Source organism: Nicotiana tabacum, chromosome 23, assembly GCF_000715075.1.
Source record: "Nicotiana tabacum cultivar K326 chromosome 23, ASM71507v2, whole genome shotgun sequence".
In the NCBI taxonomy this organism is placed as follows: domain Eukaryota; kingdom Viridiplantae; phylum Streptophyta; class Magnoliopsida; order Solanales; family Solanaceae; genus Nicotiana; species Nicotiana tabacum.
Genome location: NC_134102.1, coordinates 90,223,924 through 90,241,397, shown reverse-complemented (window position 1 = coordinate 90,241,397; position 17,474 = coordinate 90,223,924). Strand labels below are relative to the sequence as shown.

Below are 17,474 nucleotides of genomic sequence, written 5' to 3'. Positions count from 1 at the left end.
GTATTTTACTCTTGTCAGAGTGGAGTGGTCCTAACATGTAAGGCGCATTTATTACTGTTATATTGGGCCGGTCCTAAACTTCAATAAAAAATGTAAAAAAATTCTAGTTTAAAGAAGTCAATTTATTGAAATGAAATTGGTCCAAACAGTGTGAGCTGGATAGCAAGAATTATGAATTTTGAATCCAAATTAATGCTTAATTGTTGTAATCTCAGTCCAATAAGTAAAATCAGTACAAAATCTTGGGTCAATTGATTTTTTGCCTTTTACAAACTTATTTTTAGTTTTATGACCCTATTTTTTTTAATTTACTTTTACACGTAAGAGATTTAAAAAAAATATTTTCTTAAATTTAATATTATAAAAGACCTTGCAAGCCTAAAACCTCCGAAAATTTTCATGTAAATTTCTAACGGTAATGAAAATTTTATATATTTCTTCAATACCTTTTAATTAAATTGATAATGAAAATTATTTCCACCACTATTCGCACGTGCACAAGGTATCTTCATTGTAATATTCTTCCGACACGTGTCCACGTTACATTGTCATCTGAGTAGAGGAGCAAACAAGGTATTTGCACAGAAGAGAAAGAAAGGAAATGGGAAAACCAAAGGCAGTGATAATTGGAGGAAGCATAGGAGGTATATGCAGTGCACATGCTCTGATCAGAGCAGGTTGGGAAGTGGTGGTTCTTGAGAAAACTCCAGCACCTCCAACTGGTAGCCCCACTGGTGCTGGTCTTGGACTTGACCCTTTCTCTCAGCAAATCATTCAATCTTGGCTTCAACAATCCCACCTCCTTCAACAAACCACCTTGCCTCTTACAGTTGATCAAGTAAGTATACATCAAGAATCCCATCATTTTTTTTAACAAGTTAGCATATTTTGCTCTATTTACTAGAGAGTAGCTATTTGTTTTTACAGTTAGCTGATTGTATGTGTTTGCTGTTTTCTTTTTTTCTTTTTTTGGGGGTTTTTCTGTCTGCTTTATAAGATACTGTTGCAATTTTTTATTTTATTTTACCCTGTTCCATCAATATTATAGTCATATAATTTCATAAAGTTCAAGAATTCAATTTTTTTAGTTAAATTAATACTTTTATTTGCTGTTTTGTTTGTTAAACCAAAATTTCAACTATTAATTTATATTTCAAATTAAATTAACAATCTTAAATTTTATACCATGTCAAGTAGTGTCAGATAAAATGAGCTAACCGGGAAAGTATTATTTACAGTATAAGATGCTAATAGTCAATAATTTAGGACTTTTCTTGAAAGAGTTAAGGAAGGCTCGAGTCCTATATATATGACTATATATGTATAATGGTAGTTTCATTACTAGCTTGCACCTCGACTAATCCATTGGGCAGCCTGCTACACCCACAAGAATAGGTGTTGGATAATCCTGCCCACCAAAGTTGGAGCAAATGGGTTCACGCTTAGTGTTGTACTCCTGTATGAACTTAAGATTTCCATGTTGTTACTCCTATGCCTCAACCACTCAGCGATTCCTTTTGTGATCTGGCTAGTAAAAGATAGAGAGGGGTGATATTTCAATAAGTAAATTAACACCCTGTGTCATGAAAGAATCATCATATGCCCCTCTATTTAATTGTCTTTATAGTATGGAAGGGGAAAAACTGGAAGCGGTACTATGGTACTCTTTCAACAAGTGATGAATAATGTCTTATGAACTTTAAATGATCATTACGGAGTATGTTTTGGTGTATGCTTAGCTTCAAGTTGTTCATCATCGGCCTGCAATGTCAACACTCACGACAAAAATGTTTTTTCAGTCAATAACTATAATTCTTGAAACATTTGATTCTGAAAACTTATGGGCATCACAGCAGAGTCTCACTTATAAACTGAGGTACAAGAGAAACCAGTAGAAAATCTCTTTTTAGAGATTAGCTAAAGTGTGAATACTTGTAAGAATAGTTCTTTTATTAGCCCAGGGATTTGGAACATGAAAGGAATGTAGGACAATCGGTTCTGCGGTAGCAAACATGAGGAACTATGCATATTTTTTAAATTGGTAACGTGAGGGACCATATTTACATTTCATACTATGAGTTAAAAAGATACTGATCCTATTTTGATGTCTTCTTTCTCATCGTTAATATGCGTTAATTTATAGTTAGAAGTTAACATTGAAGTGAGTTGTTGGCATGTTTAATGTCTATCTGCATTTAGCACTTGATTTAAGATCCACATAAGCAAATGATTGCAATTCTTCCTTCACTGGGAGGCAATGAAATCTACTCCCAATGATCAATGGCGGGCCAGAATTTTGCGCAGTGGGTTTAGTTGGAGATGACAGTCGCCGAAAATACGCGAAGCATCGGGTACGACAAGTGGTCGTAACTTTAGCCTACTGTTTGCACATCCACACTTCTTGGACACACGTGCGTCTGCCCTGCTAGTGATGTGTCTAAGTTTTCAATCGCGAATTAGTTAAAATTTTGGAATTCCTCAATTTGGATTTTCATCCCGCCCTCATTCGTGAACTTATGGTCAACTACAGAACCAGGCAACTGATGGAGAAACAAAAGTGAGCCGGACGTTGGCAAGGGATGAACATTTCAATTTCAGAGCAGCTTATTGGGCTGATCTCTATAGCCTTTTGTATGGTGCACTACCCCTAGATATTGTTTTCTGGGGTTATTTGTTTCTCTCCTTTTCCATATATGATGATAAATCAAAAGTGAGAGTCGAAACTAAAGTTCTTCAAACGGGCATTACAATTGACATTGTTGCTGATTTGCTTATTGCTGCTGATGGTTGTCTGTCTTCAATCAGACAAAGTTTCCTTCCCGACCTTAAAGTGAGGTTAGTATATAAAGTCAACTAAAGTTCTTCTTTTCCTGGCTTTTAATCAAGGAAATGCAACAGTTTGATGCTTTTAACGACACACCTATTTTTTGGTAGATATTCAGGTTACTGTGCATGGAGAGGGGTTCTTGATTTTTCCGATAAGAAACACTCAGAAGCCATTATTAGCCTTAAGAAATTGTATCCAGATCTTGGGAAATGCCTGTACTTTGACCTGAGCTCTGGAACTCATAGTGTATTTTATGAGCTATTGAACCAGAGGTTCAACTGGATATGGTACATTAATCAGCCCGAACCAAACCTCAAGGTATGAGCTTGTCAAATGCACTGACATGGTTGCTAAAGTAATGTCAATCATGAATGAATGTTCAGATTTACGCTGATAAGAGAGTTTAGTTGTGGGTTGTGATAAGCTGATGACCAGGGTAAAATAATCAATTACTCCTTCTGTTTCAGTTTATGTGGCATAGTTTGACTGGGCACGAAGTTTAAGAAAGAAATGATCGATTTTCGAAACTTATTCTTAAAACATACCATAACATTTGTGTGATTATAAAAAGCTTGTCATTGAAGGTAAAATTGGAAGTTAAGTTAAATAGTTTCCAAATTTAGAAAGCCACTGCTTCTTGGAACGGACTAATAAGGAAATGCTGCCACATAAACTCGAATAGATAGAGTATTATGAATCCTCTTATTAAGTATTGGAATGATGGACCTGTATAAAGCAAAGTGATATAGAGGATTCATATGGTAAATCACAATAGATTTGGAATCAAAGACGCGGTTGATTGATTTAAAGTGAACGTAGAACTGTTGTTCATCATGAATGGATCAACATATAGTTCCATTAGATCAGATAATGATTGGAAACTAGGAGAGTGAATGGAGGTTTGCAGGAACACTTTTGCAACCACATATCTGATATACAATTGAAGATGGAAGTACAACACATTTTGAGTGTTCACTAGTGGGGGAGACAAGGGGACTTTGAAGTTTGATATCTTTAAGTTTTTTTTCCTACAACAGTAATTTGAGTGTTGTCCATTTTTATTGAAAGGATTAATTCTGAAAACCAATAATCTGTATTGAAATTCAGGGGAATTCTGTGACCATGAAGGTTAACGAGAACTTGATTCAGAACATGCATGAAGAAGCTGAGAAGACTTGGGCTCCTGAATTGGTCAGGGTAATTAAAGAAATTAAGGAGCCTTTCCTAAATGTGATATATGATTGTGATCCTTTGGAGCAAATTTTCTGGGACAAAGTAGTGTTAATTGGAGATGCAGCTCACCCTACTACTCCTCATGGTTTGAGAAGTACAAACATGTCAATATTGGATGCAGCTGTTTTAGGCAAATGCTTAGAGAAGTGGGGAGTGGAAAACCTGAACTCTGCCCTCGAAGAGTATCAGTCCATTCGGCTTCCAGTTGCCACAAAGCAGGTTCTACATTCAAGGAGACTAGGTCGCATTAAACAAGGTTTATCACTTTCAGATCGTCCGTCCTTTGATCCAAAAACTACAAGTGCAGAAGATTGTGAAGAGCTTCAGCAGAAAAACATGCCTTATTTCAATGATATTCCTTCCATATTGAAGTAACATCACTGGTTTTTATTGTCTGCATGATTAAGCCTCGAGCATTTTGTATATTTGTTCAAGTTGCCTAGGATTGTGTGTATTCCGATGCACCCAATGTATAGCAGCAGAGTTATTGTTTAATTTGTTTAGAATTTACGACCTCATGAATGTAGTGAACTGTAAATAAAGTTGATACTGGACAGTAAATAAAATTCTCTATCATTTCCTAAACACGCAGAGTTATCGTCATTGCTTCTGGAAAAAAATTCAGAACCTCATGTATGATATGATATGAAATGTAAGTGAAGTTGATAGTCAGTTCACATAATTCAACATGTATCAACAGACATTAAGCTTGATTTTCACTGTCATTTGTTTCCTCTGTATGTGTAGGCATCTTTCGTGCCTAAAGTAATTAAAATCTCACATCTAACAGGTTAGAAATTCACACAAATTAACAAATGTTTCCCCTTTAGCATACTTGGTGTAGTATATGTTAATTTGCTGTTAAATTAACCAAGAATATGAAAGCTTATAACGGTTGCCCAACTGTCGGCAAGATTTTTTGACGCCTTTGTCTCAAGAAAAGAATCATGCCTGCTGCACTTGGAGTAAGTATTGCAGACCTAAAAAAAATAAATATAGGTGTCTTATCTCTGACAAATTAAACTTTTAATTGAGATGGTTTCTAAAAGTTACTTTTCGTATAGTTTTAAATATCAAGATATAAATTTATAAATTTAAAAAAGAACCACTACTAATTTAACTCCGATTATTGATAAAACCAGACTTCAGTTCAAGGTGTCAAACAAATTGGATGGAGGAGATACATTTTTTCCCGTTCAATATGAATTTTTGTATTGTTAGTGAAGAGGCAAAAAGGATTTCCACTTTCAGTATAGTGAACCACCTTTAAGAATTAGGGGCAAATAACCTGTTAGAAAAGGAGGGAATTTCGGTTCTTAAAAGCATGATGAGAGGCCAAGCCTATTCTGAAGTATTAACAAGCACATAAACATATGTAAAGGAAAAATTCAGCACTCCAATTGAAAACGAATTCACGTTCATGCACAATTCTGTACACATCACTATAACTACATGCAGGAATTTATTAAGTCTCAGCCGCTATCCGCACATAAACAATATTCTCTTGCTGAGAATAAGTACAAGCAGCACTCTCAAGAAACAATAGCTTATTAAGTAATTTTTTCTCAGTTCGGGTACAGTAAGAATACAACAGTGTAAATGACATATCGGTTGCAGGTCAGACATGACCTAGCTTATGTCAATTTCATTCAGCTGAATGCAATGGGAAAACCAGAACCTCCTCAATTAACACTCCTACCAAAACTTACATGAATAAACCATAGGCGAGAGAGCAAATACATCTCTCAAATGGCACAGATGACTATGCTTTTGAAGGCCATGTTGCTTGAGCTGACATGATTATTCCCACAATAACTCCAAACAATCCCAATGCACTACCAAAAATCTCAATGACAAGAATCTTGACGAAAAGGTTAGAATTTTGTGCATCTGACAGTGCGCAGCTGCTACCAATAATCCCTACGCAGAGCCTGTTAAAGGAATATTTATGAAGATGGTTAAGTGAAACAAAAGAAAACTCTGTATGCAAACAAGCTTCTTTAATAAGAAAAATTGACAAACCCGCAAACAAGGTTGGCAAAGCCCACAATAATTCCAGAGGCAAATATTGCATATCCTGCTCGAAGGGACTCCGGCGCATATATCTTTGATGCTGGGACACTCTCTAATTTTGTTTGCAGAATAATTGCCACTATAACACCATATATAGCAACGGCTTCACAGAAAATCACACTACAAGAAACAAAGATAAGTTAGCCTTTTGCTTCAGTATGAGAAGGACAAATCACATGTATCCAACGACCATAGGTTTGTTTCAATTCTTTGGAACTATTAAACGATGAGTCGGGCAGTAGTGTACTTTGAGAATGTGCACAAAATACAGTTGAATAGCACGCTGCCAGCTTATTGTATAGTTTAGTCCCTAGGAGCTTTTGGGTTTGTAGATTAGGTGAGATAAGGGGATTTTAATTATAATCCAGAATTTTGGTCCATAATTTGTGTTAATGATAAATTAGCTAGTATTGAAGTGAAATGATCCTGAATAGAGTTGAATGAACAAAAAGAATTTCCACAGTCAACCACGACTAACTTGAGATTGAGGTTGATTAATTGATTAGATTAATTTTGAATTTGGGACTGAGGAGGCAATTCAAATCCCCTCTTCATGATAATTCCGTACGTCCGGCCTATACAGATAATATGAGCATTGCAAGTATTACAATCTATGACAAGCTCACTAACAAATGTTTTTGCCATAATTCAGCGCTATTACAGCTCTACCATATCCTGTCCAATCCCTGAAGAACTCAAAGCTCAACTAACACAACAAACTAAGAGATTAGTAGAACCTCTACATCCACGTAGATGACTGCTAGGGAGTACAGGAAGCTTGAGTTTGAATGTCTAGCTTTATCAAATACATGTGAAGGAGAGACATCAATGCCATCAGAAGTTATGCTAATTCCGTGGAGGTATGCGAAGATACTAGCATAAGATGACACCTAAGTATAGTTCTCTTGTGCTTTTTGAAGTTTTGTTACAAGGGTGTCATTAAGTTTAACAGAGCAGCTAATGGAATTTCTGGAAAAGGGAACAATAGACCTGATATTTGTTGAAGGGAAGCCTTGGAGCACAGTAAAGTTGTCTCCGTGTGACCTTAGGTCATGGGTTCGAGCAGTGGAATCAGCCACTAATACTTGCATTAGGGTAGGTTGTTTACATCACATCCCTTTGGGTGTGGCCCTTCCCCGGGTCCTGCGTGAACGCGGGATGCTTTGTACACCGGGCTGCCCTTTTTAAGACCTCATATTTGCAATAGAGAACACAAGATTTTTTGGGTATACTACTTGGGTATGGGAGTTTTCCCAAATTATTGACTCTATTTAAATTATTAAAAAAAACATGATTATTTTCCTTTTCTCCTTTTTTGGTTAAAAGAGGGTTCAACTATGAAAAGAGTGAAGTGAAAGATGGGGAATGTAATTTTCGTAAACTACAAAGGAGACTAAAATGGTCAATAACTACACAAGCACATAAAAAATTTGGGTTATGGAGATAGGTACATGGTGTTAAATCTACAACAAAAGTAGTTAGCTGGAGATCAGGAGTGCTTAGGGTTCTCTATAACCAATACATGTATGAAATTTAAGAGGATAGCAATGAATATGAATATGGTACATGTAAAGAACATTAGCCAATGAATATCAGCTGCTATTAAGTATGAAGAAACAATACAAGACTCCAACAATTAGAAATAATATACTAGAAGTTGTATTCAGATTTTATAGTACGGATAGCGAAATTTGGATCTTGACTTGGTAACTCTATGTTATTAAGTCTGAAGAACTTAGTAGTTATGATATTTGGTAACTCTAACAAGTATGGTAGGGCAACTAGGATACAAAGTGTTGGAGAATCTTGTGTTTTGGTGGTAGCATCTTTAGGTGTTTCTTTATTTCCCTAGACTTGTTTCACAAGGTGAATAATTTCAACGTACATGATTCCTACCCAAGACTTAATTAGGTGTTTGTTTATTGCCCAAGACTGGTTTCACAAGTTTTTTTTTTCCCTTGCTTCATAAAGAAAAAGGTGCACAATGGCTTCTTTTGTCATGTTAAGCTGGCTAGTTATTAAAATTTGATCACAATGATACAAGCACATATACTGAACATAGATATATCTAGACCTATACATTTCCATAATGCATTATGCATGAGGTGAGAATATGATACAATTTATAATATAAATCTGTAATGTGTTCTAAAGATAATTATTTTGTATAACTATTCGTGTGGCTTCCTAATCTCTAGCAATCCAGACTCTACAATTTCACGCAATAGAGCAGGCAGCATATGGTATCCACAATTCAGAAGAAACCTACAAGATTGGGAGCTTGATGAACCCTCAGTCTACTTGAAAGATTGAGGAACTGCATAGCCAATGAATAGACTACAGAGATTAAGATGGGGCAACAAAGCTGATGGTTTATACTCTGTCAAAGCAGGATACTCAACCCTGTGTCCAGAATGAGATGGTGGATAACTGGCCATGGAAACTAATTTGGAAGACGAAACCACCTCCAAAGGTGATTTGTTTCAGCTGGACAGCACTCTATGAAGCATGTTTGACCCATGATAACCTCAGCAGAAAGAACATACACATTGCTAATAGATGCTACATGTGCCAACAGAGTATAGAAACCAACAGTCATCTCCTACTGCACTGCTCAGTATATCCGTAACATGTTCTTTTCAGTTTTTGGACTCAGTGGGTCATGCCTGAGAGCAGGGGTGGCAAACGGATGGGTCAGGGCGAATATGGGCGGGTCAAAAGGGATAAATGCAAAAACAGATAAATATTCAACCTAACCCATATCTAATACGGATAGAAAATGGATTAACCGGCGAATAATATGGATATCCAAATTATCCATGACTTCTTGAATATATTCACTTTTGGGAGAATTCCTAGTCTCCCAAACTTGAGAAACCCCCAAATTTGAGTCTTTGCAAATGTAAAAATTTAAATCTATTGGTTATCTATTTTTTAAGTGGATAATATTTATTTGACCCATTTTTTAAAACTTCATTATCCAACCCATTTTCTAGTGGATAATATGGATGGATAACTGCTCTTTTATCCATTTTGCCACCAATACCTGGGAGGATTAAGGATGCCTACACTACATATGCTGGAGTTCATGGAAACTACATATGCTGGAGTTCATGGAAATCTGGTAGATCCATCAGGAAAATCTGAAAAATGATTCCTGCCTTTATTTTTTGGTGTCTGGACATAAAGGAATCGAAGTTGTCTTGATGGAATATCAACTCCTAATCACACTCTCAAGGCTAAGTGTCTTTTAAATCTATATAGCTGGAGTAATCTTTCCCCTATAAACTCCCCTGACACTTGTTTAGACCTTTGTAGCTCCTTATGTTTAGCATAGGGCACATCGTAATGGAGCTAACAAACTCACTTTTGTTCTTACTATCTTTTGTACTATTTGCATCTACTTGATGCCATTAATGAAACCACTTCATCCTCCAAAAAAAGAAAACTATTCCTACAGCTAAAAATTGAGTTACATAGATGTTTCACTCTGTGGGTTATTAAAATAAATTGGTTAAAAGAACCCATTTGAGCTTCTAAGGCACCTATAAATTGGAGTATTTTCATCGGAAGAATAAATACGAAGTCCAACCTACAACAGACAACTCGAGGAGGGATGGACTATATATCAACAGAGGCGGACCTATTTAGGCGGGGTTCAACTAAATCCTTTCTCCTAAAGATTTTTTTTTGATGACCGAGAAATTCGTCTGGGGCCAACCATTAGGACCGACCTCAGGCTATTAAACTCGGAGATACTGGGTCCACCGCTCTACCGTTCTCCAATTAAATAGCAAGCTTAGTTTGCATGGCATAGGGCTCGAACAAACTTCTTCTAAATAATTCCACAGTCTATATGGATATAAATAATATTACTAAAAATAAAACTATGTATAAACGTGTTATTAAAATCCTTCACGCAAGGTTTGACTCCAAAGCAATGATTAAGGAAGACACTAGATTTGTATGAGCTCTGGTGTTTCTATTCCATTAACACCATTTCACTCACTAACTTTCCTTGAACCCCTTAATGAAAATCTTGGTCCACCCCTATTAATATCAAGCTAGTATTTTTTTAAGCAACCAGTGAAACTATTAAAAAAAAAAAGTTACACTAAATCGAATGAAACATCTCAGGATTCACAAGGAAAACCTTATTACTGCATCTAAGGTAATTCTAACTTACATAAAGAAAGTTCACAAAGAAAATGACTTGAGCCAAAATCGGGAAAGTTGTAAGCCTCTGAAATTACCTAATGAGATTCTTGGAGGTGATGCGAGGAGCTTTGATTGCAGCACCAATCAAACTACTTCCAGTTATGTAAATTCCCCTATCCATAACAAAGTCATAAACTTTAATCAGATTTGGATACCCTTTAAGAAAAAATAACAAAAAAATTAAATCATTTTGCATATAATTAAGAGGGTACCGTACCAAGCGGCACCAAGAACAGAGACGCCAATGGCAATAGCAATGCCGAGAGCGGCAAAAGTGTAAGGTGAGATCTGTAACATTGCTCTTGACCAGGAGCTTGATGCTCCAATCACGGCCATTGTCGACGCTGCTGACATTCTGAATCTGATTCTGCTCCTTTCTCGATCTTGACTCTTGAGATTTCTTCAGTTGGGTGAGAGAAAGGGGGGGGGGGGGTTGAAGAGTAGACAATAATGTGGTCTTGATAACAAGTGAGAAGAGCAAGAAACAAGTAGATTGAAAAAAACAATAGTAATTAAAAGGGATACTTTTATAAATAGTATTTTATTAAAAAATAAAAGTGTTTTTGAGTAGAAGCAGAAGCAGTTTTAGAGAAGTAGAAAAAATAATTTTTTCCCCCGAAATACTTTTTTGACAAGCACTTTTGAAAAAAATACACTTAGAAACACTTTTTAAAATTTGGCAAAATACAAATTGCTGCTTAGAAGTGCTTTTCAAATTATTTAGCCAAACACAAACTACTTTTCACCAAAAATACTTTTAAAAAAACGCGTTTGAAAAAAAGTATTTCTGATTTTTCCAACTTGGCCAAACATGCTATAAGTCACTTAAAAAAGCACTTCTGATTTTTCCATCTTGTCCCAACAGGCTATAAATCACTTTTACCTTATAAATAAAGGGTTTCTATTTCATTGTAATATCATCTCAAATTAATAAGAATTCTCTCTCACTAATTTACTCTTCAATATTCTTCTTATTCTTTTATTATTTTATAACACGTTATCGTAACAAGTCTCTAATTTCCTTTTGAAATTTGGCCTATATTAATCCTCGTCTTTGAGAGCTTGATCGTACCATCCATGGCTTACGGAAATCAAGGCATTATCTCTGTTATCCATTATTGTATATTGGTTTCGTTATTTATGATGATTGTTGCAGTGAAAAGAAATACTCTTATATGATAAACTCTTTTTGCGAAGGAGAAGGATTCATTGTCTGTGATTAGGTATTTTTCAATCCCTCATGAGTTTTGTGGCTTTTAATAAGTTATGTTATATATGTGGCAAAATATAGCCAAATAAAAGAAGATAAGATTCCTTTACTTTATTAAAGTATCGGGACCCACATTTATTATCTAAGGGAATAGAGAACCAACCTGAAATCGTCGGATTATGGCTAAGTGACCTTTTTTGATTTTTATTGTACAAATGAAATCTTTACAAGAGAATAATTATAAGTGGGAATTCTAGAGAGAGGATGGCTATTTTAGAGAGAAGGCAAAAGATTTGGCTAAAGCCCGCCTCTCATCTAATCCTAACGACTCTTTATATAATAGAGTCTCTAGCTAAAAGGTAAAATTAAAAAGCTAAAAAATGATCGACAAGTGGTCGACAAAGAAAATAAAAAATAGAAAAGCTAAAGGCGACCGACAGGTGGTCGACAAAGAAAAAGATAAGATTCCTTTACTTTATTAAAGTATCGGGACCCATAACTTTATAAAAGTTTTTTGTTTTATTACCCCGATAATTTTTTCATGGGGCCTTTAGTCTTCTTCATGCTTTGTCTTTTCCTTTGTTATTTTAGCTGGTGAAAGATTTCTTCGCATGCTTTTGGAGTTGTTGTAGAAAATTTTCCACATCTTGAAGGTTTACTTCTGTCTCTTCTTCTTCTTGAGACTCTCCTGCTATAATTCCTTCCGTTTCCATGGTGTTACCAGTTGATGCTATTGAAATGTCATCCGAAATTTCTATTTCCAGATTTTTTATTAAATCCTTTCTTACTTCTTACATGTAAGAAGCCAGCATTTCTGATTTCATCATTGTTCCTTTCTTCATTTGTAGCTGTCTGGCTAGCTGTTTGAAAGGACTCAAATCTTCTATAATTCTTGTATTACTCTCCTTTTGAATATTATATTCCTCCAATGTTTGTTGGATATTATTCAAAATATCTTGGTCATATAATCTGCCTTGGGGATCTTTTTGGAGCAATTCATTCCAGAATTTTGTATAAAAAATTCTGTTTAAACAAGAAAATCCTTCTGTGGTGTTATCAACTTCCACATCCCATTTCATTACCTATGGGATAAAAAATTCTATGAAGAAATATATTGTAGCCATTCTTGGGAAGAATATATCTTCTTTCTGATGACTTATTATTTTAGGAGATATTTCTACCCATTGAGTATATAAACTCTTTAGTTGTTCTGCCAGAATTTCTAGAGAAGGACCGTATAAAATCCACCAATTATAAAATCAATTTGAAATTTGTTATCCATAAATATTTGAACATAGCTTGATAAACCATGAATGCTTTCTATTAGCATTCTCATATAAAAGGAATTTATTAAAGCCTTCTACATAATCCCAGTAGTTAAACTTCATTGGCACTTTTTGTTCTGGATGAATATAATCTCTTTCCTTAAAAGTGCTAATACCCCATTCTTCTGGGACTATTATTTTATTTACTATGATTTTAGAGAAGTTATAAACTCTCTTTGTATGATCAGGGTAAAAATATTGAATTTCAACTGATCCTACTGAAGTTAAAGCAAGTTTATAATGCATTCTATACTTATATGAAAGTGTTGCATATCAGGCTGTATCAAAATACCTTGTCACAAGTTGCCAAGGGTTTTCTTTTCATTTTAAATCAGAATATTCTAATAGAGTTATTAACTCTTTCTTTTTATTCTGGTTATAAACCTCTGTTGTCTCATGACTGTCCTCGGTTAATGCTGAGGAGTATGAAGGATTATTGGTATTACCTTGTTTGAATTTCATAAAATCCAAAAATTCTTTGTACATGAGATAGTTTGTATTTATCCCTGAAGAACTGGCTATATCAGCATTTATTAACTGCTGATTTCCCATTTGAGCTATTACTCTTCCTCTTTCATAGGAAGGTGTTTCTCTTCCTCTAACCCTTCCTCGGGCAGACTTAAATTGTGGCCTCATTATCTGTACAATTTTATAAAAAACATATTAGTTTAAATATTCTCTAGTGAGAAAATCAGGAAGACTATTGTCTGTTCTTTTTTTATAAACTATATCAAAATCAAATGGAGCTAATAATGTCTGCCATCTTGCAAACATTTGTTTTGATACATCATGTTTAAAATTTTTATTAAAAATAAATTTGGCTGCTTGACAATCTGTCTTTATTAAAAACTTTTGATTATACAAATCAGTTTGAAACTTCATGACACATTTTACTATAGCCAGAATTTCTTTAGCTACAGTGGCATAATTCTTTTGGGAATTATTCCAATTTTTCGAATAAAATTGTACTAGATATTCTCTTTTATCAATAGGAGAGTATTGTTTTAATATTCCCTGAAATTCAATATCCGAAGCATCGGTTTCAACTACCTTTGCCCAACTTGGATTTGCAAGAGTTAAACAAGGAAGGTTATTAACCTTTTGTTTAATTCTTTTGATTGACTCTGTATGATTGTCAGTCCAAGATTTTGGATTCTTCTTTAATCTATCATAAAGAATAACAGTATCTTTGGCTATATCATATATGAAAGGAGAAATATAATTTAAGCTTCCTAAAAATCTTTGAAGCTGAGTTTTATCAGTAATAATATCAGGAAATTTTGAAGCAAATTCTATACTTCTATTAATAGGAATAATTCTACCTTTTTCAATATTATGACCAAGGAATCTAATATTGATTTGGAAAAGAGCCATTTTGGGCTTAGATATAACCAAACCATTTTGAATTATAATTTTTCTAAATAAATCAAGATGTTTGAAATGTGATTCAATATTTTTTGAAAATATTAATATATCATCTATATAAACAATTATGAAATTCGTATAAGGAATAAAAATATTATTCATAATTTTCTGAAATTCAGAAGGGGCATTTTTTAAACCAAAGGGCATAACATTCCACTTATATTGATCCATTGGTACATTAAAAGCAATTTTATATTTGTCTAACTCAGAAATTTGGATTTGCCAATAACCAAATTTTAAATCAAATTTAGAAAATATAATGGCATCATGTAATCTATCTAATAAATCTTTTTTATTAGGGATAGGATATCTAATCCATTTTAAAATCTTATTAAGAGGCTTATAGTTAATAACTAGTCTAGGAACACCTCGTTCCTGTTCAACATGTTTATTAACATAAAAAGCAGTGCAAGACCATTTGGACTTTGAGGGTCTTATTAAACCCTTTTACTGTAAGGAATCTATTTCCTTTTTACATAATTCTAGATAATTAGAGTTCATCTGACAAGGCCTAGCCTTTGTAGGGATATTATCCTCAGTGAAGTCTTCTTCATAAGGAAGACTTACTATATGTTTTTTCCTGTTCCAAAATTGATTCGGATGATCACCATATATTTGTAAGGAAAACTAATTTTTTAATAAATCAATTTTGTTAATAAGCTTAGGAGTTTTTAAATCCTATTCAATAGTAAGAGAACAAATTTCATTTTTCAAAAAGTCAATTTGTTGAATTCTAGAATAAATATTTTTGAAAATAATTTCATTCAGAAATCTTTGAATAGGTTGAGTTATAAACTCAAAAGTAATTTCTTTATTATTAAAAGTTCTTGTAAAACTTTTTGAATCTCAATTAATAAGAGGCATAATTTTATGAAAGAAAGTTACCCCTAATATAATATCTTGATGGATATCTTTTACCAAAATAAAACTTTCAGGAATACAAATATTATTTTGGCAAATATAAGCTTTAGGTAATTTGTAAGTAATACCCATTTGACCACCACTAGCATTTTTTAATCCGTGCGTGGTTTTATGAAAATATCTAGAAGGTATTACTCCTTCTTTTATACAGCTTAAATCAGCTCCACTATCAAATAAAGCGACAAACTCTTTTTTGAAATTATAATCAATTAAAAGAGTTACCTTCATCTTTTGCATAATTAGTAGCTCCTAATAGTTTATCAGCTGACTTTTCTTCTACTTTTGCTTTTTCAGTGATATCAACACCAAATTCTTCATCGAGATCAGACTTTTCTAATTTAAAAACTCTTTTGTCTAAGGCTATGTTTGAAACCTTTAACTCTGAGATCTCTCTTTTGAGATTATCAATCTCACTACTTAGATCATGTATAGTAGTAATTCTATTATGAGACGAGTCTTCTCTAATCATTCTTTTTATATCACCCATAACAAAGGGTCCTTTTCGAGACAGAATAATAGTAGTCTCTGTAGAGTGTATATTCTCTATTTTGTTATCTGATTCAGAAGTGGTCGGTAACTTATCTAATATTTGTGATCTCAATTCAGGGTCCTTAATAATCCTAAGAAGTTCTATGATACTATCATTAGAAAGGACATTAATATTGAGGCCCTTGTATTGAGAATACATATTAAAAAGTTCATCATCAGTGTTACAACACTGTTTTGAGCATTGCCTCTCTTCACAAGGGCCTTGCTCTTCTTCAGAAGAAGAAATATAATTCTCTTCTTGAAGGACTTGTAAGTCTTCATCAGTTGATGATTCTCTATCACTATTTTCAGGACTATTATCCGGAGAAGAATTTTAAAAAAATTGTATAAAGATTCTTTGATATTATCATCCAAGTCAAGACTCTTAATTTTATCCTTGACTTTACAATCTTTAGCATAATGGCCTACTCTACCACATTTATAATAAGCCTGTGGATTTTTTGATTTTATAAAATTCTTTTTTGCTTTATGAAAATCTTTTCTTCTTTTAGTTTTTTCAAATCTTTTTTCAGAAGAATCTCTTTTCTTTTTATGAAAATCTTTTTTCTTATGAGAATGCTTTTTCTTAGCAGGAATAATAATAGCAAATTGTTCACAAAATTCACCTAATTGTTGTCTTTCATTAAGACGGTGTTTCTTGATCTCATGGTTTAACTTAATCTCATTACATAAAGCTAAACCTTCTTGAGTGCAAACACTGATCAATTTACCATAAGAGTACTGATTATAATCAATACTCATTGTTGTTCCTCTAAGGGTTTCTAACCCTTTCAGCAAAAAGTGGTGGAAGTCCATCAATAAATTTGGCCTTCCAGTGAGTGCTATTACACTCTGTTAATTCCATAACTCTGGAAAGAAAAAAAATCTTTATACCATCTAAAAGATGTTAATGTTTTGCATCTAAGATTCTGAAGCATGGTCCTTATATTCTCACTATTATCTGACCATTTTCCAGAAAAATGTTCTACAATATTCATAATCAAACTATAAACAGTATTTTGAACATCTTGCCCATTTTCTGATTTAACAGAATGCATAATCATATGCCTCTGGTCATCTCTAAGGTAATTATCCCACCAACCTTTAAGTTGACCAGTGAAACCGGCAATTATCATTTCTGCTATAGCCTTTTCAGAATTTTTATTTACTTTACAGATAGTACTATACATAAGCATTCTATGTACGGTGATATAAATTTACCTATCTGTAATGCCATCTATGTTCCATTCATAGATGTCTGTACTACTATAACCTTGATGATATTGAATACTATCCTGTTCATCAAAGAGAACATCTTGTGGGGTAGGTCTTGGATAGTAGAACATTCTTTGGGCTGGTTTTCGAGCATATTTTTCAGAGATTTTATTAATCTCGTCTGAGACTTGTGGTCTGTAACGACCCGATCAGTCGTTTTGAGAATTAGAGCCCCGATCCCCTAATAACTATTTTCCTGTGTTTGTTTGAGACTTGCTGGAGTGATTGGTTATGAAATTCAGAGAGTTTTGGAACACTTAGTCCCTAGCTGTGAGTTTAAGCCTTAGAGTTTAGACCGTAGTCGAAACTATGTGAAGAAAGATCCGGAATAGAATTCCGTCGACTCCGTTAGTTCCGTTGAGTGATTTTGGGGTTAGGAGCACGTCCAGAATATATTTTGGAGGCCTGTAGTAGATTTAGGCTTGAATTGGCGAAAGTT

General features: G+C 34.0%; 2 protein-coding genes across 2 annotated transcripts; one reads left to right on the top strand and one right to left on the bottom strand.

Annotated features, from left to right (window-relative positions):
* The first annotated feature begins 552 nt into the window (after positions 1 to 552).
* LOC107773805 (uncharacterized) lies at positions 553 to 4,645 on the top strand. Its single transcript, XM_016593260.2, has 4 exons — positions 553 to 838; positions 2,531 to 2,835; positions 2,935 to 3,145; positions 3,935 to 4,645. The coding sequence occupies exons 1-4, from the start codon at positions 602 to 604 to the stop codon at positions 4,433 to 4,435; spliced, it is 1,254 nt and encodes a 417-aa protein (XP_016448746.2). The 5' UTR covers positions 553 to 601; the 3' UTR covers positions 4,436 to 4,645.
* Positions 4,646 to 5,436: 791 nt separating this feature from the next.
* Positions 5,437 to 10,846, bottom strand: LOC107773713 (V-type proton ATPase subunit c''1). The gene is made up of 4 exons (XM_016593165.2): positions 10,569 to 10,846; positions 10,387 to 10,464; positions 6,083 to 6,253; positions 5,437 to 5,991 (listed from the first exon to the last, which is right to left on the bottom strand). The coding sequence occupies exons 1-4, from the start codon at positions 10,703 to 10,705 to the stop codon at positions 5,823 to 5,825; spliced, it is 555 nt and encodes a 184-aa protein (XP_016448651.1). The 5' UTR covers positions 10,706 to 10,846; the 3' UTR covers positions 5,437 to 5,822.
* Positions 10,847 to 17,474: the final 6,628 nt, after the last annotated feature.